Source organism: Egretta garzetta, unplaced genomic scaffold, assembly GCF_000687185.1.
Source record: "Egretta garzetta isolate BGI_Z169 unplaced genomic scaffold, ASM68718v1 scaffold354, whole genome shotgun sequence".
In the NCBI taxonomy this organism is placed as follows: domain Eukaryota; kingdom Metazoa; phylum Chordata; class Aves; order Pelecaniformes; family Ardeidae; genus Egretta; species Egretta garzetta.
In genome coordinates, this window is record NW_009259593.1 from 4,096,364 (window position 1) to 4,120,985 (window position 24,622).

Consider the following 24,622-nt stretch of genomic DNA (forward strand, 5'->3'; position numbering starts at 1 on the left):
AAATTAATCTTTTTACTGTTGTTGGTGACTAGTAATTTGTATTATTTGAGAACGCTTTGTTTTCAGGCCTAGGCCACTGATTGACTGATCATGGCTAAGAGTTTAGAGCACTTCTATTCTACAGATATTACTTATCAGTATTTGTTATGCTTATGTTTATGGTCTTTGCAACCCGAAGATCTGCTGACCTAGCATATGTACCTTACTCTTTGTAAGGCCATAGGGGAAATTTCCTAGTGGCGCAATATTTTGTTTCCAACAGTGGCAAAAAGAGATGGTTTTTAGGGATAGCACACAGCTTGAACTCCTACACAGCCTTGGCATCCAGAATTGTATTATGTTTTATCAGGGATACAGTCCTTACTAATCATTTCAGTATTTGCTTATACATGAGTTCATAAATTTCACAGAATGGTTGAGATGGGAGGAGACCTCTGGAGGTCATCTGGTCCAACCCCCCTGCTCAAGAAGGGCCACCTAGAGTCAGTTGCCCAGGACAATGTCAAGCGGCTGTTGAATATCTCCAAGGATGGAGACTCCACAACCTCCCAGGACAACCTGTGCTAGTGCTTGGTCACCCTCACAGTAAAAAAAGTATTTTCTGATAAAATCATAGAATCATTTGGGTTGGAAAAAACCCTTAAGATCATCGAGTCCAGCCATGAACTTAGCACTGTCAAGTCCACCACTAAACCATGTCCCTAAGCACCACATCTACACATCTTTTAAAATACCTCCAGTGATGGTGACTTGACCGCTTCCCTGGGCAGCCTGTTCCAATGCTCAATAACCCATTCAGTGAAGAAGTTTTTCCTCATATCCAAGCTACACCTCCCCTGGCGCAGCTTGAGGCCATTTATCCTTCCCTTGCACTAGCACTCACATTTTTCTAACACAGATTAGGGAGTTGATCCATGTTAAATGCAAACCCCACCAGAAAAATAGAGAGAAACACCAATAAAAGATGAGTTTGCAGCACGATCAACTGCCTTGAATGATCCCACCGCAGACGCCCGAGCAGCTCCTAGGCAGGCATGTGAGCCCCAAACTACAGCAGCTTCACCACCATGTAATGCCGCTCTCATTATTTTTAATTAACTTTAGCTTCAGCTCTGGCAGAGAAATTGTAATTTTAGCTGATGCTCAGAGGGAACCTCCTGCATTCCAGTTTGTGCCCGTTGTCTCTTGTCATGTCACCGGGCACCACTGAAAAGGGCCTGGCTCCATCTTCTTTAGTCTCCCTTCAGGTGTTTATGTAGATTGGCAAGATCCCCCTGAACCTTACCTTCTGTAGGCTGAATTGGTCTGATGCCTTTTTAAACATTCTGAAACTGTATGCCTTTACAACCTCTAGTGGCAGCAAGTTCACTGGGTGCTATGTAAAGAAACGTCTGCTGTCTGTTTATGTGTTGCTTTGTTCTGTTAGTGTAGATTTTGGTATATCGCGGAATTTTCTGCATTTTCTCTGTGTGTTGCCTTTGTGACTTTGTAAATTCTTATACTTTTCTTTGTCTCCCTACCTCTCATCCAACCTTCTCCTTAAGTTAAGTGCCCCAGGATTTTAAGTATATAATTTTTTTTTAATGCTTAAAATGACCATCTTGCAAGTTTCATATACTTTCTGAAATAGAGACATTTATCATATACTCTGTTTTCTGTTTGCAATTTATTAATCAACGATTTTCTTTTACAGAGTTTAGCAAAACACAATAGGAGTAACATTGGAACTGAAGGTGGCCCTCCCCCTTTTGTACCTTTTGGGCAGGTACGGTGTACTTCTCTATGTCATTTAATAAAGTCCTGTGTCATGATATCTAGAGGACCTGGTTCCAGTTAGATAAGGACTATCAAAAGCGCTTAGAACACAATGACTTGGATCTAAAGAATATCTTAAAAACATTGCATTGATCCTGTCACTTTGGTGTGCCAATTTACATTTAACATTTTTCCTCTCAATTTCAAACTAAAACTTTATTTCGCATGTGGAGCCTTTCATTCTTCTGGTTAGATCTTATAGTCACTAACATAGTCCATTCTTGAATGCCAAAGGTATTTACAAGAAATACAGTAGCTACATCATAAACTAAGCTTAAAATGTAAAAGTCATTCTTTTTGGCCTTTCTCATGGACCAGAGGAGTCTGCTTTCAGCAGAGACATCTAGATGTCCTAGGTGTACATTTTTGCAATCATCTTCTTTATCTAAAGTTGTGCTACTCTAATGGAATAATACTTAATTTTTTTTCAAGTGAGAGCAGGCTGAAGAGCTAATTAAAACTTCTCTTTTGCGTTTTCAGAAATGTGCATCTCATGTGCAAGTGGATAGCAGAGAGCTTGATCGCAGGAAGACTCTGCAAATGACAAATACTGTAAAAACTGTTGTGGACAATGATGAATTTGAAAAGCAGAGAACAGCTGCTATCGCAGAAGTAGCAAAGAGCAAGGAGGTTAGAATGCATGTGTTGCAGCATTTTACTTTGATTGGTCTTGTATTTTTAAGTATTTCTCTTAAATGGCAAATGCTTTCTGATGTTTGGCTGCTTATAATTCTACTCATGTATCTTTAAAAAGATGAATCAAAATTAGAGAGTCCTTTTGGATTGATAGGTACGTTCTTATTTTAATAAAGCTAATACATTTATAATGTTTTATTGTAGATATGATTTTTATTTGATGCTACTATTAAAAATGTTTTTACAGTTTAGCTAATGAGGTTTAAGGAATAAATGCAGGTTATCAATGTTCATCTGCTTTTTTCAATTCTCAAAACCCCATGATTCCCTGCATTCAGTCTGAAAGAATAGCTAGGAATTTAGTTCTAACGTGTCAGGTTTTTACATCCTCCCTTGGTTTCCCAGTTTATTTTTCAGATTTGCTTGGTAAGTCATAAAAACTAGAATTATATAGCCTTTTTACAGCCTTATTTGGGCACTGGGGAAAAAAATACCTACCTAATAAGTTCATCTTTTTTGTGTGTGTAAATTAGTGCTTCATTTGTTGATGCAAAGCATAATCATAAAAAATACAGCTGCATTAAATTTACTGCATTTTTTTCTTCTAGCTAAATGTTAAGGCTTATTTTCCTAAGTTTTGTTTACTGAATTTTTTTTTGTGCTTATCTAAAGACCAAGACATTTGGAGGAGGTGGTGGTAGTAGCAGAAGTAATCTCAGTGTGAGTGCTGGAGGGAATCGAAACAGGGAACTGTTCCAGAAAGAGAAGATAATAAAACCTGAGGGAAAGAATGAAGGTGTCTACCGAGAACTGGTAAGGTGGAAGACTTAAATGGAAACTTAAATGTGTACTATTAAAAACCAAAACCAAATGTAGTAAAAATAAAGCCAAAAGACCCTGAGGAATAAGGCCTTTCATTTCAGTTTATTTTGAAGTCTGTTTAGAATACTTAGGGTGCTTTTGTACCTTACTGAGATATTTATGAGTTTCAATGTGATTTTTGTTTAAAAAAAAAAAAAAAAAAAAAAAGTTGTCCTTTTATCAAGTAAAATTTAAAGCCAAATCCTCACAAAAGAAATGTAGTAGGGTATGTGGTATCGGACATTATGGTATAGTTTTATTTTCTTGTTTAAATAAGCTTAACAGTTTTGCATGTTAACATTTATTAATTCATTTTAGGAAGGAAGACTTTCAGCCTTCAATTTCAACACATCAAATAATATTTTAATGTAGCTTTTCTTCTGAATTAGTATTTAAGAATCTGTTTTAAACTATTTATTTGACATTGAGAAAACTAAGAGTACTCTGATATTTAAAGTAACAAAGTAGAAATACTTTTGTTGTGACATGGGAATGTCATGCTTACATGGTCACAAGTAATGTGAGGTGGTGGGTTACCATTGGAGAATCTGAACTATGCCCCTTAATCCAAAACATCACTTCCCAGTGTATTCGTAACTTTTACATACTGAGAAGTGCTCTTTGCGATCACTGTGCTGAATTAAGTGGGTATAAGATGAGCAGTTATTGAAGTTTCTGTTTTGATTACTTCAGCAATCTAAAAGTTTATGATGGAAGAAGTATTGTACAACTCTGGAGAGGACTTTCCAAGTATGCAATAACAATTAATGATTCTACTTTGAGTGACAAAAGCAGACTGAAAGAGGCACCGCAACAATGTAGTAGCTCAGTAAACCAGTATTAAAACACTGATTGTAAATATAATTTATTGTTGAACTTTTTCCACCTTATTTACTTTTACCAAGGGTTTAACAATGAGAAGAAAAGACATTTAGGAACAGGAACTGCCTGTGTTTGTAAATTATGTGTCATTATCTTGCAGCAAGAAGAGCCTCCAACAATGCTGCCTTCAGCACTGTGCTCAGAAATGTCAATATACAGTTGTAGAAATACAGGCTGAAAGGACCTCAAGAAGTCATTTAGTCATCCCTCTGCCTGGTGTAGCACCAGTGGTATACCTTGTCATTCTTGAGAGCTTGACCTAAACAGACTTTAAAAAACACTAAACAGACAGATAAAATCCCCAACAACAACAACAACAAAACCCCACAGAATTTAAATTATGTAGTTGTTTGAAGTATTGTGTTTTCTGTTTTTTTCTGTGAACTGCAAGGAATTTGTTTTGCACTGTAAAATGGCAGTACTTCCAGCTTACCAAAATTTAGTATTATGTCTTTTAGGGTATGCAAGGTGCTGTTTAGAAGAAGCATCTGTGAATCCACTAAGCCTATATAGAAAGCCTTCTTTGGTTATAAGTAATGATTTTTAAATCTTAAAGCAATGGGTAACAAATTTGTTTTGTCTTTTTAGAATAGTGACATCAAGTAGGTTTGATTGTTGACTTTCATGTATATTGTTGACTTGGGTGTATATTTAGGAACGGTTAAAGGTTTTTGATACATCCAGTGTATTACCTTCTGAGAAACCTGAAGTACTGTATCTTTACCTACAAAACAAGAAACAAAGAAGTAATTTTTCCTCTTTATTCACAGACTGACAATAGATTGCAGAGATCATTCTCCTCTCTTACAGGATATGTCCTACAATTTTCTTTGTCTTTCCAGTTTTATATAGGAGAAGCAAGATTTATGCTGTGTAAATGAAGTTGAAGGGAGAGTTTATGACAACCAAAGATACTTAAGATACTACCTCCTTTCTCAAACAGTTTCTGTATCTTGCTGTTAGCTTGGGTCTCAGACTGTGACCTATCCAAGATTTTTTTTTTATCCATAGCTGAGAGTACAGGTAGTGTGTATATGTGTCTTTGTTTCCTACTGGTCTTTGAATATAGCTGTTGTGCACAGAATTTCCACCATTGAAAGGAGGTGATGCAGCAGTAATGACTAGAAGTTCTCTTCTCATCCAAACCAACTACTTACCTACAAAGGGGAGAAGAGTGAAGCAGATTTGCTGAGAAGTACTTCTCTCTGTTGGACCCTTGTTGCCATGCAGAAGAATCTAGGAGAATGGTCCAGAGGAGGAACTATTCTATTCTGCCATTAAAAACAAGACATTATTTAGGCACTTTGAAGTCAAACTCAGGTGGGGTGATGATTCCCTGTAGACACTGAGGTCATCTTTCTGCCCTGTTGGTCTTCAAAGACCTTTTAAATTGCTATTACTTTAGTTAGTCAGTCTTTGGACAGTTAAATTAAGAGTATTGCTGAGTTTGGGAATGAAGAAACCTGCATGAAAGCATTGGAGTTAACATTGCTGAGCATGTGGGATTTGTAGCCAAGTGCTGCAAAGTCTTGCCCATTACAGTGATTTTTGCACAGCTAAGCATAGTTATGAAAGTTATTTGAGTTATTATATCTTCTGGCTTACTGTATTGAGATATCTCTGTATTGAGATAACAACCAGAAACACTGATGGTGTGTCTCTGCCCCCAAAAGCAGACCTGCTCATATCTGTTGTCCCAGAGTACACTGTATCGCTGGAATTAAGACAAAAAATGAACTCATTAAAACATCAGTAGGAATGAGGAGTGGAGAAATTACATCATAAGGCTATGGAAAACAGAGGAGAGGGTTAAATGTTATTTGTCATACAACTTTCATACAGTCGTAATTTAAATCTTGCTAGCAATAAAAGTTCATGTTCTTTTAAGCAGTGGGATAAGAGGGGGTTGTGTATCTTAGAGATTAGATTCTGTTAGGTTTGTTGTTTTGTTTAGGTTTGGTTTGGTTGGTTGTTTTTGTTTGGTTTTTTTTTTTTGGAGGGTCACAATATGGCTATTTTGGAACCTGTAGACAAAATGTTATGTTCATGGGACTCCAGTTAAGAATGTATTTGATTGCAGCAGTTGCAGTAGATGGATAACGAGCATAATTTTGGTTGGGTGTGGGATGAGGAAGGACAGAGGACCTAGTCCCATTTCATGCTCAGTGCATGTAGGTCTGTCCACACTGGAAGAGGCAGTTCTCACTGCTTTAAATCACAGTGCAGATGTAAGGTTATTTTCTGTAATTAATGCTCTGTGATTCCTGCTTTGCCTTTTTGTCATCATGCTCTATACAATTTAGAATAAGAAACTCTATTTCTGTGGAAATAAATTGTTTGTATTTCTTTGCTTTCTTCTACAGAAACTTTAGCGATTACATTTTCTCCATGTTTTAAGAAGTGTATAACTGGATTTTGTATTGTCTGTAAAAGTTGTGAAAGGGTTCAAACAGGAACAGATGGCTAGTTTTTATACCAGTGTTACTTTGAGAGATTCCTTTTAGTTTTTGTTTTGGCAAAAGTATATTACAGTCTGTCGTACTGTTCCAGTGTATAGCGAAGGAAGAGGTAGACTAGGGGAATTTTGTGCTTGAAACCACATGATATTAGAACTGAAAACTGATGAACTAAAAATCATCATAATAATATTAAAAAAACCCCTCTACTAACTAGTTGTTGGACCAAAGAGAGATCGTATGTGAAGATTTTATATAAAACTGAAATATTTATCATTGGTGAAATATGAAACAGTATTTCAATTAAAAATAACTGAAAAATTAAAGTAAAATCTGGTGGTTTTATAGAGTCTTTATTATATCTTATGAATTCTGTGTGTACCTTGTATTTCAGGTTGATGAAAAGGCTCTAAAACACATAACAGAGATGGGTTTCAGCAAAGAAGCAGCAAGACAGGCACTTATGGATAACAGTAACAGCCTAGAGGCAGCATTAAATTTTCTTCTGAGCAGCAGTAAACAGAAACCTATTCAGGGACCACCACCTAGAGGTAAAACTTTAAAAGAAATGCTTTAAAATAATGTTTACGAGGAAAGGAATTTGTGTATGGTGGATTACTAATGTTTATAGAAGGGCATATATGCATGCTTTTTTCCTGCAAGTTGGAATGCATTGCAAAGCTGAAAGCAAATGCATAGAAAAGGCTTCTGTGTATTGTATTCCTGCCAAAATTTTTGAATTTGGAGTCACAGATTTGAATATCCTTAAATGGAAAATATCTATAGCTATTTTGTTCGTGACAGAATTTTTTAAAGATAGAAAATACATTTTTTTAAATAAAATTTAAAAGTGTGTACACTCCTTTTTTTTTTTTTTTTTTTTTTAATTTATTCCCCACTCACAAATAACTTCTGATGTTTACAGGTAAAGGGAAGGGCCGAGGCCGAATAAGACCTGAAGATGAAGAGGAGCTAGGAAATGCCAGACCGTCTGCACCAAGCACACTGTTTGATTTCTTGGAATCCAAAATGGGTACTCTAACAGTAGAGGGTAAGTTATTGAAATTAATGTATCTGGAACCAATATTGGGCAGTGTTGGTGGAATTCTTTTTCCTAACTTTGTCATCTAAAAGGTGGTTCCTAGAACTTCCTCCACAGTCATCCATAAAAAAACCAAGGAGTGCTAGAGAGGTATTCCTCTCCTTTGAAGAAGGGTCAAATAAACCGCACTGCGGTGGTTTGTACTTCCGTCTTGACTGTAGAAGAGCTTGTGGTGTTTGTTTCAGGCTTAGATGTCTAAAAGCCTCAGTAATTTTGAAATAAGGTGACGTAAATCCCAGTTTGTTAATCTATCTTGATAAAGGCTCTCACAACTTAAATGGGCTTCCATGTTGTTCAGAAGTAAGTAAAGAAAAAAGCTGTAGCCACAGTCATCCTTCCTCAGCTCATAAACAGCACTTTTTGTATGCTGCCCAGTTAAGAGTTTAGTAATTATGGTAAGCTTAATTGTTTCTGTATTCCCTCTATCTGGAGTGGAAAAAAAAATATCTTTTTGGCTGCTATGAAATATCAACTGTTTTCTCCAGGTTTTCCTGTTTTAATAACTGTGAAGAAAGGTAGGATTTTTAGAAAGAGGGAAGCCAAATACTCCCTCAGATTTAAAGCAAAAGATCTGAGCTTTTTCTTTAATGTCCTTTTAGTTAGTTTTCTTTCTTAAGAAGCCATACAAGAATGAAGTCTGTGCATCAGGATGTCTGTTTAGGTCTAAATCATTCAGTACTTTGGGAACTTTAACAGACAGATGCATTAAAAGAAAAAAAAGAGGAAACTCCATACATCCTGAGGTCTCTAGAGGCTGCTGTAATATTAAAGTAAAACTCTCGATAAGCTGCGTGAAGATAATTTTTCTTTTGGATATGGCCTTGGAGGTGTTTCAGTGGCCAACATGAGATGAAAATATCTGCTTCCATTATTTAACATGAAGGTTTTGTGATGGAGTTGTAATTTTTTTCTCCCTATGAAATGACACTTTTCATAAAGGGTGAAAAAAAGGTCATACTAGTTTATATGAACCGTTTGATATTTTTGAGTTTTCTAAGGAATGAGTGCATTTGAGGAGTGACTGCATTTATATGTAATTATTTTTTTAACTTAAGTTCCAGAATAGTCTTTGTCGACTGTTAACAATGGACTCTCGCTTTGTGTATTTTCACTGGATTTGGGATTTAAAAAAAAAAAAAAAAAGTAATATGGAAAAAGCAGAAAACAAGCTTGTAGTAAATGAAAGTGAACAGCTTGCCCTGTTGGGAAAGGTATGAACGACTGTAATGTAGTAGGCACCTGCATCTGAAATGCAAGTAGAACATACCCATCACTGAGGTTAGTCGAGTGAGAAATCTTTTCTTGAATGTATTGGTTTTGTTTGTAGTTCATATGTGTTAAAAATGTGTAACTATTTGTCTTTTTTTGCTATAGCAGTGTATTTAATGTTAGCTCTGTTTGAGAGTCATTATTGAATTAGAAATGAAAAAATGAAGCCACATATACTCTCTCAGTGCATCAAACCCCCAGTTTTCTGTGAGAATTATTAGGACTATCTGTTTTCCATTAAGTACATGGCATGGGTTTTTTTCAACAGTTGTTACTGTTAGATCTTTCGGACATTTGAAGCTGCGCATTTACACTTGCTACTTGCATAAGCAGTGTAATATTTTGCAGTAATATATTTGAATATTTTTTGCAGCTTGTAGCAATTAAAAGTCAGCATATTCAGGTGGAAGGAAACACAGCAGTCTAGAAATTCAGTTCTTGGAGCTGTACAGAGGATGGCTTTATCCAAAAAAGAGGAAGCAGCAGCAAAGAAAAAGGATACATGTTTTGTCATAGAAAACTTGCCTCAACAGATGGGCTCAGGATCTAGTGACCCTGCTAGCAAACCCCAGGGTCTCTTGCTGCTGCTGGTAGAATCAGATGCTCTGTGAGACATTTTAGAGTTCACTAAACTTTTTTTTATGACGTGCTAAATTTTAACTATGAACAGAAAGGCATTTGCTTATAAATGTGATAGCTTACAGTTCTTCTGATAGCAAATACTGTATTGTTGCTGTACCTAGATTGAGTTTCATTGCAACAGTGTCTTTTTTGGCCTGCAAAACAAGTGATATAGCTAAATATTGCTTTATATTTTAGTTGGGTCTAGGTCTTTCTAAAACATTTTGCAGAAAGTGAACAAAAAAGTCATAGTTCCTCTTCTTATGTATGTTGTTTACAGTTTGTTTATGATGAGTGGCCACAAGTTTATGGCTTTCTTTATGAAATGAAGTTAGTTGTAGAACATCTATATCATCACTCTTCACTGGTTTTGTCAGAAATTTAAAATATTTAAAGAAAATACCTTTCCAATACACAAGCATTCTACATTAGGTGATACAATTTTGTAAACTGTTCTGGTAATGAATATAATCACATTTTCAAAAATGTTTAGGGAATTATGCTTGAGATATATCTTTTTGGCAACTCATTTTCTTTATCAAAGATGAGTTAGATTTTCACAGTAAAAAGAAATTAAAACAGTTGTAGTGTTTTTCTCTCACATTACAAGCATTGATTTTTCTTTGGGTAAGTTTTGTGCTTATATTGAGAGATTAGAGAAGGCTTTTATGTGTGAGTAAAAGACGGGTAAAGGAAAAATAATAGAAATAATCCATGTGGGATATATTCCTTTCTTATTGTCAGTAATTTTATAGTAAGTAAGTAATAGTAATTTACCAAGAATTGTGAAATAAGTGAATTGCTTCTTTTAAAATGATTTTGCTGAATGATAGTGTTAGCTTAGGGGGAGTTTTAGGATCCTTTGGGTTTAGTACATGTCTGTAACCAACATACTGTAGTGTAATAAAGCATAGTGTTATGTGAGTAAAAAAATCGTTATAGTAGCATATACACTTCTTTTTATAATCTTCAATATTGTGTTTTAAAGATAAATACACTTTGCTTTTGTGTATTTTCCCCTCTTAAATAAAAATAAGAAGATTCCATAAATGTCATAAGAAGAAAAACGTAATTTTATGAAAAATGCTTAGTCTTTGTACTCCTTCAGTTGCCAAAATTTCTGGCATATTTCATAATGTGACACACGGGGGTTTGGGTTTTGTGTGTTTTAACATGAGGTTGGCCTTTTTTAGCATTCTCTAAATGATTAATATGGAATTCCTGAGTCATGCTGTCCTGGTTTTGGCTGGGATAGAGTTAATTTTCTTCCTAGTAGCTGGCATAATGTTGTGTTTTGGATTTAGGTTGAGAATACTGTTGATAACGGACTGGTGGTTTAGTTGTTACTAAGTAGTGCTTACACCAGTCAAGGACTTTTCAGTTTTCCATGCTCTGCCAGGTGCACAAAAAGCTGGGAGGGGTCACAGTCAGGACAGATGACCCCAACTGTATGATGTTATGCTTGGTATATAAACTGGTGGGAGTTGGCTGGGAGGTAGCAAGTACTGCTCGGGAACTGTCTGGATGTTGGTCAGCGGGTGATGAGAAATTGCATTGTGTATCACTTGTTTGGTATATTTTCTTCTGTAATTATTATTTTCACTTCCTTTGCTGTCCTATTAACCTGTCTTTATCTTAACCCACGTGTTTTACTTTTTTTTTTTTTTTTTCCCCCCCGCTTCCCCCATCCCACTGGGGGAGGGGCAAGGAGAGTGGGCCAGCTGGTTAAACCATGACAGTCCTTTTTGGTCCCCAATGTGGGGCCCGAAGGCTTGAGATAAGGACAGATCTGACCAGAGTGTGTTGAAACAAATCTGTTATAAGCATTCATTATGTTAGCTTAGTAGTCGCTGGTCACAGTGTTGGTTTATTTGCTCTCAAAGCTGTTGTATTTGTTCTCAAGAGTTGTGTTATGTAACACCTTACTTGCTGTATATACTGTTTTTTAGTATTTATATGCTGTTTATCACCTCTGGGAGGTAGATTAAGGTTATTGCTTTGCTGTATTATGTAATGCTCATTTATGGTATTATTAAATTATTGGTCATGAGATCAGTCTGGTATTTGTACTCAGCATTGCCATCACCTCTCTACTTTGGGAGCCATCTGTCAGAAATTATTAATAATTACACTTTTTACTTTGTTTGTACTCAGCATTGTCATCACCTCTCTGCTTTGGGAACCATCCGTCAGAAATTATTAATAATTACACTTTTTACTTTTTCTCCTCAGAGAGCCAGCCTATGGGGGAGATGCCTTCCTCCATCTTCCCCTCATCCTCCAGGCTAATTTCAGTAGCTCTTGAGAATTTTGAATATACTTGGGATGTTCAAACCAGCATGTTCCTATTGCTATGTCTCCTGAATGTGTGTCAGGTCTTGTTTAGGCTTAAACAACTATTTAGTAATACTGTGGCTACTTCAACTCCAGTGACAGGCACTGCAGCTGAACCAGAAGACGAACCCATGCTGGTATCAGTCTCCCCCATATACAAGAAGAAATCTTGGAAGTGAAAGTCAGCTTATTTAGTAAGGGATGAAGAAGGTTCTTCTAAGTGGGCCATCACAAGAACAGGAGAAGGAAGAGGAAGAATTCCCTGCTGCCCCCCAAGGAAGAACTTGGCAGGAGGGTTCCTCCTCCTCAGAGGGAAAGGAAGAACTCATGAATGAGATGGTAACCACCCGATCTCTATCCCTGAGTGATCCGCAAGATATGCGAAAGGTTGGATTTCAGCTCTCCTGAGAGAGAGATACTCACGAGCCACCTTGTGGTTTTACCTACGTGACCATGGACAGGACATGAAGAAGTGGTATGGAAAATCTACCTTGACCCTAGAAATACGGGTATGTGAGTTGCAAGGAAAAACAATCCAAAAAGGGGGTTCTTCCAGGAACCTTTAATAGTACCATATGGCCAGTGAGAAAGTCTAATGGAGAGTGGAGACTGACAGTAGACTATCATGGCCTGAATGAAGTCACCCCACCTCTGAGTGCTGCTATGCCACACATGCTAGAACTTCAAGACAAACTGGAGTCAAAGGCGGCCAAGTGGTATGCCACAGTTGATATCACCAATGCATTTTTCTCAATCCCTTTAGCAGCAGAGTGGAGGCCACAGTTTGCTTCCACTTGGAGGGGCATCCAGAACAGCTGGAATTGACTGACCCAGGGGTGGAAACACGGCCCTACCATTTGCCATGGACTGATCCAGACTGTGCTGGAACAAGGTGAAGTTCAGTGCAATACATTGATGACATCATTGTGTGGGGCAATACAACAGAGGTTTTTGAGAAGGGGAAGAAAATAGTCCAAATCCTTCTCAAGGCCAGTTTTGCCATAAACCAAAGTAAAGTCAAGGGACCTGCACAGGAAAACCAGTTTTTAGGAATAAAATGGCAAGGTGGATGTTGTCAGATTCCAGTGGATGTGATCAACAAAATAAAAGCTCTGCCTCCACCAACTAGCAAAAAGGAAACACAAGCTTTCTTGGGTGTTGTGGTGTTTTGGAGAATGCATATTCTGAATTACAGCCTGATCGTAAACTCTCTCTGTCAAGTGACGTGGAAGAAGAACAATTTGAAATGGTACCCTGAACAATGACAAGCCTTTGAACAAATTAAACAGGAGGTAGTTCATGCAGTAGCCCTTAGGCCAGTCTGGGCAGGGCAAGATGTAAAAAATGTGGAATAAGTGGGTCGCGCTGATCACACAACGAGCTCAAATAGGAAAACCTAGTCACCCAGGAATTTTGGAAGTGATCATGGACTGGCCAGAAGACAGAGATTTTGGAATATCACCAGAGGAGGAGGTGGTGTGTGCTGAAGAGGCCCCACTGTATAATAAACTGCCAGAAAATGAGAAGCAATATGCCCTGTTCACCGATGGGTCCTGTTGTCTTGTGGGAAAGCATTGGAGGTGGAAGGCCGCTGTATGGAGTCCCATATGCGAAGTCACAGAAACTGCTGAAGGAGAAGGTGAATCTAGCTGGCTTTAGATATTGCTGAACAAGAAAAATGGTCAGTGCTCTCTCTCTCTGTCACAGATGGTGGCAAATGCCCGGTGGGGTTGGTTGCAGCAATGGAAGCAGAGCAACTGGCAGTGCAGGGACAAACTCATCTGGGCTGCTGCATTGTGGCAAGTTATTGCTGCTGGAGTAGAGAAACTGATTGTAAAAGTACGTCATGTAGATGCTCACATACCCAAGAGTCAGGCCACTGAAGAACATCAGAACAACCAGCAGATGGATCAGGCTGCTAAGATTGAAGTGGCCTTGGTGGATCTGGACTGGCAACATAAGGGTGAACTATTTCTAGCTCAGTGGGCCCATGACACCTCAAGGGCCTTCAAGGAAAAGATGCAACATATAGATGGGCTCATGACTGAGATACGGACTTGACCATGGACACTATTGCACAGTTATCCATGAATGTGAAATGTGCTGCAGTCAAACAGGCCAAGCGGTTAAAGCCTCTCTGGTAGGGAGGGCAATGGCTGAAATATAAATATGGGGAGGCCTGGCAGATTGATTATATCACACTCCCACGAACCCGCCGAGGCAAGTGCTGTGTGCTTACAATGGTGGAAGCAATCACCAGATGCCTGGAAATGTGTCCCGTGCCCCATGCCACCTCGTGGAACACTGTCCTGGGCCTTGAAAGGCAAGTCCTGTAGTGACATGGCACCCCAGAGAGAACTGAGTCAGGCAGCGGCACTCATTTCTGAAACAACCTCACAGGCATCTGGGCTTTTCTGAAACCAACTTGTTAGCATTTTTGAAGAGTTCAGAAAGTCGGCTGATTATTTTTTGAAAAAATTTTTTTTACTATTTCTGCCTTTTTTACTTCTGAAGAAGTAATAATACATGGTCTTGTACTTTCTGTTATTTGGAAGTCTGGACTTTACAGTGGTTGCTCAGTTGCATTATGTTAGTTTTTATTTTCCTTACGGAATGTGTATAGCCCATAGAATTGTGCCTCTGTTTTTATGACAGGCTTCATTTTTATCTTGCAGAGCCTACTTCAAATGGATTTTTCAAGAAATACGTAGGCATATGCTGAATTGCTGGCTTTTTGTCTCTTAAAAATGCTTTTTTTCTTTGCCAGGTTTGAGAGAACCTTGCAGTCTGATGAATTGAAACGCATCTTAAAATTCATTTATTGAAAGTGTTATTTTTCTGCCATTTTTATGCCTCTATGGTTGAAAATGATCTTATCTAAATTCTTTAGTTGTCTTATGTTCTAGGCAAACTGCTCTGACGTGTTAATAGTGTTTGCAGAGTGATGACATGTCTGCAGTGATTATACTTAGCACTGTGAACTCTTTCGTCATGAAGTCGGCACCCAAGTGTTTGCAGAAAACAGGATATATATTACTAACACCTTTTTCATTTCATTGGATCCTGTCAGTTGTTGCCAGTAGAGACACGTAGTTCTCACTTAGTATTAAAAAAGTAGTGGTCAGAAATGAAAGACACATCAGGGAAACAGCTAGAAACAATTCAAATATGTAATGTTATGCCAAGAATAAGGTTCCTTCATTGATTTTTCTGCATAGTAACTGTACTAAGGAGGGCCCAGGCAGGCAGGTTTTTCTGCATTTATATGTAGCATAGTATGATCTCCATTCAGTAAAAAGGATGATTTCTGGCCCCTTGCTGTTCCATATGGTCTCTAAAATCCTGGTTTGTTTTTTAGCTATTCAGAATGATGGCCCTTGTATATGGATAGTGGTTTTGAATAAATGAGCACACCCTTACTATTACACTGCTGCATACGATCAGGAGCATATGATTACCTGGAATGGCTGTATTTGTCATTATCGTGAGCATTGGGCTTCTGTGCTCTTCAGACAGATTGCAATTTCTCCTAAATGACTGAGAGTCTATGTAGAAGCAAAACCAAAAGACACTTTTGCTGAACTGTGAGATAAGTGTTTTTTAATTCTGTGCGGTGCCACATTTTCTTCAAGAACTGCTTATGTGATCTGGAGAAAAAGTTTCTGAAAAGATTTGTTTCTTCTCAAGCACACAGAGGATTGATTTGCTTTTCTCTGTGCAGCCCTCCTTGTTTTTCTTATCTAGTGTTTCTAGTTGCACCTGAAACCTCACTACTGTTGAGAATTTCTAAATTCACTTGTAGATTTGCAGTAACCAGGCAAGGTGGTTACGCTTGCGAACAAGAACTGTAGAACAGTTGTTTAATTTGTTATCTTTGATTTGTTACCTTTTCATAGTTGGATTTAGACCAAGTAGAACAATATTTATGGACTGAAATACCTTTCTAATTTGTTTAGGAGGTACTTCTATTCCTTTTTAGAGATAAGACAGCACATTAAGCTTTTTGTTTGTTCATTTTTTAAAGAGGTACAAAGTAGTTATGAGAAAGTAAGGAGTTAGTCTTTTACCCTGTAAGTGGTGTCTTGTGAGGCTTTTTACATGTCATCACCTTTTTTTTCAGAGTTAATGAAAAATTGTTTTAAGTAATTACATCTGCCATGACTCCATGATCTGCTAGTTCTTTAATTGTAAAACACAACATACAGTAAGCACATGTTATTTAAATGAGATGCAAAGAATTAAAACAAACAAACCCATAGTTTTATACTGCAGATTTATTTGTTTTTAACTGTGAATGGTTGGTGACAGCTATGAAAATATTTCTGTGTTGAAATTAAGTAGTTTGAGTTTTGGTTGGAGAGAGAAACCTGCTGACTGTGAGAGATAACAGAAATAGTAGACAAAACTGCTGTCAGTTAGCTGCCTTTGCTTGCACTTGGATTATTTCTCCTACTGAACACAAAAGATTTTTTCCATTAATCTTCTGCTTATTTTTCTTTTGTTATGAAGAACAATTCATCTGTCTTTACCAGCTTAAATAAGTAAACACAAGTATTATCAGGGAGAACAAAACAGTGCCAAGAGCTCTGACTATAGAATTAAGGAATAATGGACAAAATGCTGAGAACCAGGCATATTTCAGACATTTTCTCTCTCTTCGGTTCTTAGGGATTGAGAACAGGCTGGTGCTTCCATCTGCTCAGGATCCAGAGCCACAAAAGCTTTTGTCAGACATCTACGTCTTTGAAAGACTCAAGCAAAGATCAACTTTAAAATAATTATTTATTTGTTATTAGACGGGGTGGGTGGTGAGAAACAACAATCATTTCGGTTAGAGCATTGACCCAGGATGCAGAAGGCCAAAACCTTTTCAGTTTCAGATTGTACAGAATTGCCTCTTCAGTCCTCCCAAGAGACAGGTTATGCTTCGGGTGGACATTTTGTGCTCTTCCTGATAAATGAACCTCCTGTGAAACAAACTACAGCATTAATGGGATCACAGCAAGTGAGAGGTAGCATGTCTGTGTAGTCTGTTAACAGGGCCACTTCAGGAAAAGGGGGAAAGTCATAGGCTGTAGTCTCTGTTCCTTGTTCCAATAGTTAGGCTTTGACTGAAACACAAATTTAGATATGTAGTTTTGATTTAAAGGTGGTGAATTAATTCTACTCCAAGGTTAATTGTTTCAGCAATTAAAGATCAGTATTTAAAAAAAAAAAAGCAACAATTTTTCATTTCTAATCTGAATTTTCTATACTCAGCTTCTAGCTGCTGTATAATGTTACCCCATTCTTACCATATAGAGAGCTATCAAAATATGATTTCCTAGTAGCTATTTATAAGACATAATGAACCTGTATTTTATCCATCAGCTAGTGTGGCTTGAGCTTTTCTAGCCTCTCATCAAAGACTCTTTTTCCAGACTGCTCTCTTTTCTCAACAAACTCATTTATCAGTTTTATTCTTCAAATTTGCATCCCATAAGTACAGACCATAGTCCTGTAGGGTTTTGAATGATGCTGTATAATGTCAGTATCACACGGACTCTTGCCTCCGCTCACTCTGCATCTTGAGCGTCCCACCTAATTTAGCTGCAGTTACCCTTATGTTCTCTGCTGCCAGTGTTGTCTGCAGGAGATAAGTAACAAGAGGTGCTGACTGTGTAGGAGGGTTTGCAAACAACTGCCTTTGGCAGAGGTTTTCTTACTAGCTCATATCACCCAAATTTCCCTCTGAAGAAATAGGACTTCAGTGGAGCGTGAGCATTTATCACAGGCAGAAAGACACACACCCAAACTCTTAGGGAACCAGCCCCAGAGATGTCCAAAAGAACAGGGCATTGTGCTTTCAGATTTGAATTTCTGTCCTCCTACTTAACTGCTTATGCTTGAGGTAAACCAGGATGTGTGATGTGTGTGGGTTTTTTGTTTTGTTTTTAGAAGGTGACATACTGGTGGATAGTTTGGCCTAGTACATCTTGTCTAATTTTAGCAGCCTTTTTCTTGCTTTAGTTCATTATGATTTATATATTACCACAATAAATTAAAGGTTTGAAATAAGTAGGTAATACAATAGAATATAATTGCAAATTTGTTTCATTTCTTGTTCACACAGTTTATTTGAATATCTGGGGGTGATGCAGCTTGGGAGGAAAAAAAGACTAACCTTTTGGAGTTAAAGGGAATTTGTAACATTTGGTATTTACCAATTAGTAGCCATGTTTTCAACACAGTGCTCTATTGACAGTAAGGAATCCAATTTGTGAAATAGTCATGTTTATTATGCAGCTTTACTTCTAAAAATTGAATTTCAGTCAGTGTTAATTGTGAACATCAAGAAAGTCAGACTTATTTTTGTTACAGTATTATGTTAGCATTGGTGACATATGTTAGGATATTTTTGTATTTTTATTTTGTCAGTAACTTCTTTTTAAATATATGAGAGAAAAATATAGCAAATTTCATATATTTAAAGAGTAATAAAATTATCCATTTTTGTTTCAGTCCTTTAATCCTGTAAATTCACGTTTGTAGTGAATGCAATGGCAGAATGTTTTGGTGTTTTATTGCCACTTCTTTATTAATACTATCATCCTCCTCAGCTTGTGTTTATTTTGTTTCAACAGAAACATGAACTCAGGTTCCAGTTCCTCAGTGTTACTATGTTTCGGAAAAAATGATATTTGTATTTATGTAACTTGATAAAGCTCTTCAATAACTGGAATCTCAGTCCATGACATGAAGTGTGTCCAAATGTATTATTAATTTCCTTCCAATTTTTAATCTTTTGGCCAGGACAAGATAGATAATGCCTGGGGGTAGCTGTCTCAAAGACATGCTTTCGTAAAGTTGCATAAAAATATAATTCAATTGAAAGAAGAAACCCAAATCATTGCTGCTGATGTGGGAAAGGTGGCTGTCTTTGAGTTTAACCACATTATTAAACATGATAAAATCCATGGGACAGAGCTACAGGAAACCATACTACTTAAATTCCATTGTGCATGGAACAGTGCTTTTTTAAATTGCATTGGCTGGGACTTCCAACTGCAGCAGGTCCTGCTGGTTTCTTGTAAGCAAGGGATTAGTTCTGTACAATCTTCTTGGGTCGTCACATACAAAAACTGAAATGAGTAAAATAACCTGAGTGATGGTTTCAAACTGAAAAGTGCTAGTTGTCATCTTAAAACTACCCAGCAGATGACAAAAGCCTTGTCATTAATTTCAAAATAGATTTTTTCCAGACTATGTTCCCAAATGTCCAGTTACAGTGATGATGACTGGGCTGATGCATCTCGCTGTTTGACAGAATAGCATACCAAATCTTCTTGTAAATGCCAAATTAATATTTGTTTGTTACTGCCCTGTAGGAACTATTACTTTTCTGGGAACATTAGCTAATGGTTTGTTGGAGGTGAGGCAAGAAGAAGTAGAAGCAAGGAACAGCAGCTGCAGTAGACAATCTGTGAATTACATCCCTTATTGCTTAACTTTCTCTGTTAAAGAAGCTTTAGATTCCCTTCATTTTTTTGGTGATCAGGCCAGGCAGCACAAATTCATGAAGAACCTGTAATATTCTCGTCTCTACTAAACTTTTTCGTTGACTACTGTTGACCAAGTAACATCTACTGTTATTCAGCAGTTTCCATTTGTGAACAAGTTGTGCTTGAATGTTAAACGATGGGTTAACATGTTCTGCTCATCAAGGCTGTTGTGCATGATGTAGTCCCCTGGGAAGCTTTCAGCACAGTAACGTTGTCTTTGTAGAAGACATCAGTTTACTACATCACAGACTACAGTTTTTACATCTCTTAAGGTTAGAGTAGAAAAATGTCAGGTGTTTTGTGAGAAGCTTTTGTATGTCACAGTAAATAGACATAGAAAAAAACATGCTTATGCACACTGTTTTGAAATTCTGTAGTCTTCTTTCCATGCTGTCTAACATTCAGTATTTTTTATTTTAATTTTCCCATGCTATTTAAAAAAAAACCCTGTAACAGAAAGTGCCGACACACTTTAAAGTCAGCTTGTTGGTTTTTGTATCATGATCACATTATGTTGGGTGGAAATAATTTATCTGATTATCCAATAGTCCTGCTTTTGCAACTGTTGTATTAGAAATTCATTGTTGTTAAATAGATCTGCAACAGATGGCCATTTCTATTAACATACTGCTAAAATTTCTGTTGCTTGAAGAAAGGAGGTAATAGGAATTCTTCCTAACTACTTAGTTCTGGGTGGAGCTATTAATTCCAATGTTTAAATGTGTTGCTATTTTTTCTTAACAGTTACTCTGTTTCAAACCTCCATGCTTCTTTGTGGAACAGTGGGTTATATCTAAATAAAAATTCTTAAAGTCCTATTTTACAGGTAATTCTTGTTAAGTAGATGAATAGCATTTGAGTTCTGAATTCTTTCTAGATTTTGAAGATTAGTATTGCCTTTCTAAAGACAGAAAATGCTGTCTCACATGAGAATGCTTGTAACTTTTTATTAGAAAGCAGGTCAAAGAGGTGGAAAAAGGGTATAAAGAGAAGATCTCTGCAGCTGTACAGAAGTAGGTTTCTCAGAGATCTATTATATCCAGATTTTTTGTTGTCTAGTAAAACTAGCCATTTTCATTAAGGAACCTGGACAACAGTTAAACTACTTACTAAAAGGTATGAAATTGAATGGAAATTTCAGTAAACTTTTTCCAATTATAGAAGAACACGCATATGTTTCACTTTTCCCTCAAGGCTTTAACTAAAGTATTATAACTGCTCTGCATGCTTTGGGGATAAATCTTGCAGTTGTACGGAGTACTTGTATGTACTAGATGCTGTCTGAAGTGACTACCCATCTCAGCTCAGAAAACATTTCTTAATTTAGAAAAAGGTCAAAGGACAGCCCTCAAGAGGAAACATTTAAATTCTAAGTCAATCCTAAAATCCTGCCAACTAGCAAAATATTAACATGCCCAATCTAGTCTTTAGCCCATTTCTACTTTTACTGTTGGAACAACTTTCCCCTGTGTGAGTGACTTTGTTTAATGAATTCCATGTTACAAAATAGTAAAAAAGTTTATAATGAAGTATTTTAGAATTCTGTACACATCTGTCTTTAATGGTGTACACAAGGCAGTAAACATTCAGAGGTCAAAACCAGTTCAGTCATTTCATGTGTAGTTAACATTAGGAATAGACATGAGAGTTTAGGCTGGGAATAGGAAGAGTAGAAGCCCAAGGATTTTACTACCAGAGGAGAAGAGGTATAAATTAGGAATGTCATGCATTAGGAAGATAAGCCTTTCTAGATGATAGGAAATCTAGAAGATGGGTGGGTATTATACAGGAGTAGGAAAATATAATGAAGATACTTACAGGAAATGTTACATATATAAAATGAAGAAAACCAGTATTCTCATGTTCCATTTCTAAAGGAGGGATAAAGACATACTTCTAAACTTGAAGGATTTACTCTAAAAAGAATTAAAATTTTAAATGTTACAAGATTTAAAAAGTCATCTTTTTAAAAAGAAAATATTTGTGAAATTCTTGATTCTTTCTGAGTAATATATATTTACGTATGCATACATTAAAAAATTATTGGTTTCAAAGTCATACATTTTGTAGTAAGATGTATTTTTATCAAGATTATGATGATGCTAAGCCTCACGTATGCTTATGTCACTTTAAAAAAACTCCACTAAGTCACTTAGTCAAACCTTTTTGACGTCTAAAAGGGTAAATCAGGTGTATGTAAAAATAAAATTAGATTCTTAGTAGCAAATTTAGTCAAATTGATAAAAATTCTTTGAGCTATTAATAAAGTGATGCTTGGAAGTTTTGGGGGGGTTTTTTGTTTTGGGGTTTGTTTTTTTTTTTAAAGCTAAAATTTACATTTTGATTTTAACTCTTGCCATGTAGCAAGTAATTACAAAAATCAATACACTTGTTGTCAGGTATCAACATTCATTTATTGTAGTGGTAACATGCAAACTGAAGTTTTTCCTTCCCATAGGAGTGTATGCAGGGCCAGGCAGCAGAGAGCCTGGGTACATAGTCCCACCAGGCTCATGCACGTGCACAGTACATACGTGGCCAACTGCCATGGATGGGCACAGGCAAGAGAATGACACCTTTTCAGGCATCCAGATGACACAAAATTGCTCATACAAATGTGAATCACTCTGATGGGTTTATGCTTTCCTTTTCAGTCCAGTTCAAAGTCTGCTAGCAGATCTCATACTCAGCCACCCACATGCAGACACTCACATAGGTGTCTCCTGCTTCCTAGACCCTTGACCTCGGATACCCACCTCAGGCACCTCTTGTCCAACTTGCTGGCTAGTACAGCCTGAAGTTTGCAGCAGGCTACACGAACATACTTATGTAGGTCTGTCCAGTATCTGAGTCCAGACCCGTGGTCTCTGGTAGATGGCCTTCAGACCCATGGTCCCTCCAGTTTTCAGCTGCAAGGTCTTTTTTTGTCCCACTTAACAGCTTATCCTGTCTCAGGTTCACTAGCAGGTTGAAAACCGTGTCCCCTCACATATGCAGTGGAGAACTTTATGATACAGAAGGTTTTTAGAAACAGAATGTAATGCAGAGATGAGACAGGCTACAATGATCCATGCAGGAGTTGATCTGGCAAATGTATTGACCAGGAGCCTGCTTACTTGCAACTGTCCTGTTTAATCTCATCCCTCCTTTATTTTATCATGCTTATTCCTCCTGGATTCATCTTGATCTTTCTTCTCTTTTGGCTCTTTGCCTAAACATCCCAAGAAAAATTCCATGTTTTCCTGAAAAAAAATTTAATTCCATAAAACGTTTCACAGATTCCTCACATGGCTCATTGATCAGGCTCTCCAGAGTTCTGGGCTTTGTTACTATTACCGTTATCTACGGTTTGTCAGCTGTGTTCTTTTTATGACTTCTACTTCTTGCCTATGTCTTTTATGCTGAACAGCTGTTAACAAGTTGTTTTTACAGAACATTTCAATTCAGATTAAAAGTATTCCTTTTTTTCTCCTCATTTTTCCTTCCTCTTCCTTTCTCCGTGTTGGAATTCCATTTTTCTGTTTTAAATGGCTGTTATTCAAGTGAATTATTGATGGGAGAAATTTATGCCCAGCTTTTCTCATACTGGTAGTTAGTTTGGTTCTAAGTACAGCCCAGAGTAGTGCAGGTTTTCCAGTAACTAGGAATTACAGTTTAAATATCTCTGCTAAATTTTCTCTGTACGATTCCATTTCTGTATCACAAAGGTAAATACTGCATGTTTTTCTAAATAATACGGTTGCTTTATCAGTTAGGGTCTGAAGCACTATTTCTAAAATATGTTTGTGTGAAATATGTTAATAATTAAATAATTTTTTTTCTTTGTAGAACCAAAATTGCAATTTCAGCCACCACATCAAGTACAGCACAAAGTTATGAATACAGAACAGAATGGCATCAAAGAGAATCATTCAAGACACATTTCTCGCAATGACATGAGACAGCCAAGGAATGAGAAACCCCCTCGTTTTCAAAGGGATATTCAGCATTCAAGGCAGGCTTTGGAAGGTGGTGGATTACCAAGAAACAGAGGTCCTGAAAGGCACAGCTCTTTAGAACATTGGACAGATGAGAAAAATAAAAGTGACAGACATTATCCTAGAAATGATAGGCCAAAGGATTTGGGTTATCCCATAGCCACTCACCAGAGTGATTTTACTTTCAAAAAAAGAGAGAACAATATGCAAAACAGAGTAGGAAAAGGGGTATCTTTCACAGAATTCAAGGAGAACTCTGCTGCTCAAGATACTACAGACAACAATAACCAGAAGCGTGGGAAAAGGGAAAACCAAATACACAATTCTGAAAATTTTTGTGATAGGAAGGCACGAACAATAAGTAGTGAAGCCTTTATGGTAAAAAGTGAGCAACATTTTGGTATTAATAATGATTACCAAAATCCTGGTAGAACTGATAATTTCAATGCTGTGCCAAATGGAGATACTGAGCATCATCAGAAAGGAAGACGAGTAGGACCTATCAAATCATCAGGACCCGCTACAATACCTTCTTTTGATGATAAAACATTGTATTACAACACTGGTCCCAAAAGGAGATCTGGGCCCATCAAACCAGAGAAAATATTAGAACCATCAATTCACATGGAGTATGGAAAAAGTTGGAGACCAGGGGATGAATGTTTTGCTCTTTATTGGGAAGACAACAAGGTATGCCTTTGCCAAATGAGAAGTACCTCAAATTCTACCTTTAATGTTTTCTTACGCACATGTGGGAGATAAAGCATGCTAGCACAGAGACACGGGGCTTTGTTCACAGGTGTGTGCTGTACTTCTTGACTAGCTTCTTAGTTTTGTTTTTTTTAATTTTTATTTGAGATATGTCACACATACTCATTGTGTGAAACTTTAAGAACTTAAATTAAGTAATCTTGAAGGTGATTTTTTCTGTCATTTAGGTGGAGTTTAGGATGACTAAGCTCCTGACTGAAGCATTTGACTTAAGTGCCGAAAATTTGAAGGGATGAGTATAGATCTAGGTACCCATATTCTTTTCCAAGGAACGTGATGCTGTGCTATCTAGAATAGTCTGTAATGGTAGATATGTAATGCCTTTTCCTAGAATAAGTCAGCGTGCAACCTTTACTA

The 24,622-nt window shown here is 37.1% G+C and overlaps 1 protein-coding gene across 4 annotated transcripts in view; it reads left to right on the top strand.

Moving 5' to 3' along the window:
* The window catches only part of TDRD3 (tudor domain containing 3), a 75,228-nt gene that overhangs the window by 20,075 nt on the left and 30,531 nt on the right, over nt 1-24,622 (top strand). For all 4 annotated transcript variants that reach the window (XM_035893582.1, XM_035893583.1, XM_035893585.1 and 1 more), the window contains 6 exons: nt 1,694-1,765; nt 2,296-2,445; nt 3,124-3,264; nt 7,045-7,201; nt 7,576-7,701; nt 23,346-24,184. In XM_035893582.1, the coding sequence (XP_035749475.1) occupies nt 1,694-1,765; nt 2,296-2,445; nt 3,124-3,264; nt 7,045-7,201; nt 7,576-7,701; nt 23,346-24,184 (1,485 nt within the window). The remainder of the gene's footprint in view (nt 1-1,693; nt 1,766-2,295; nt 2,446-3,123; nt 3,265-7,044; nt 7,202-7,575; nt 7,702-23,345; nt 24,185-24,622) is intronic.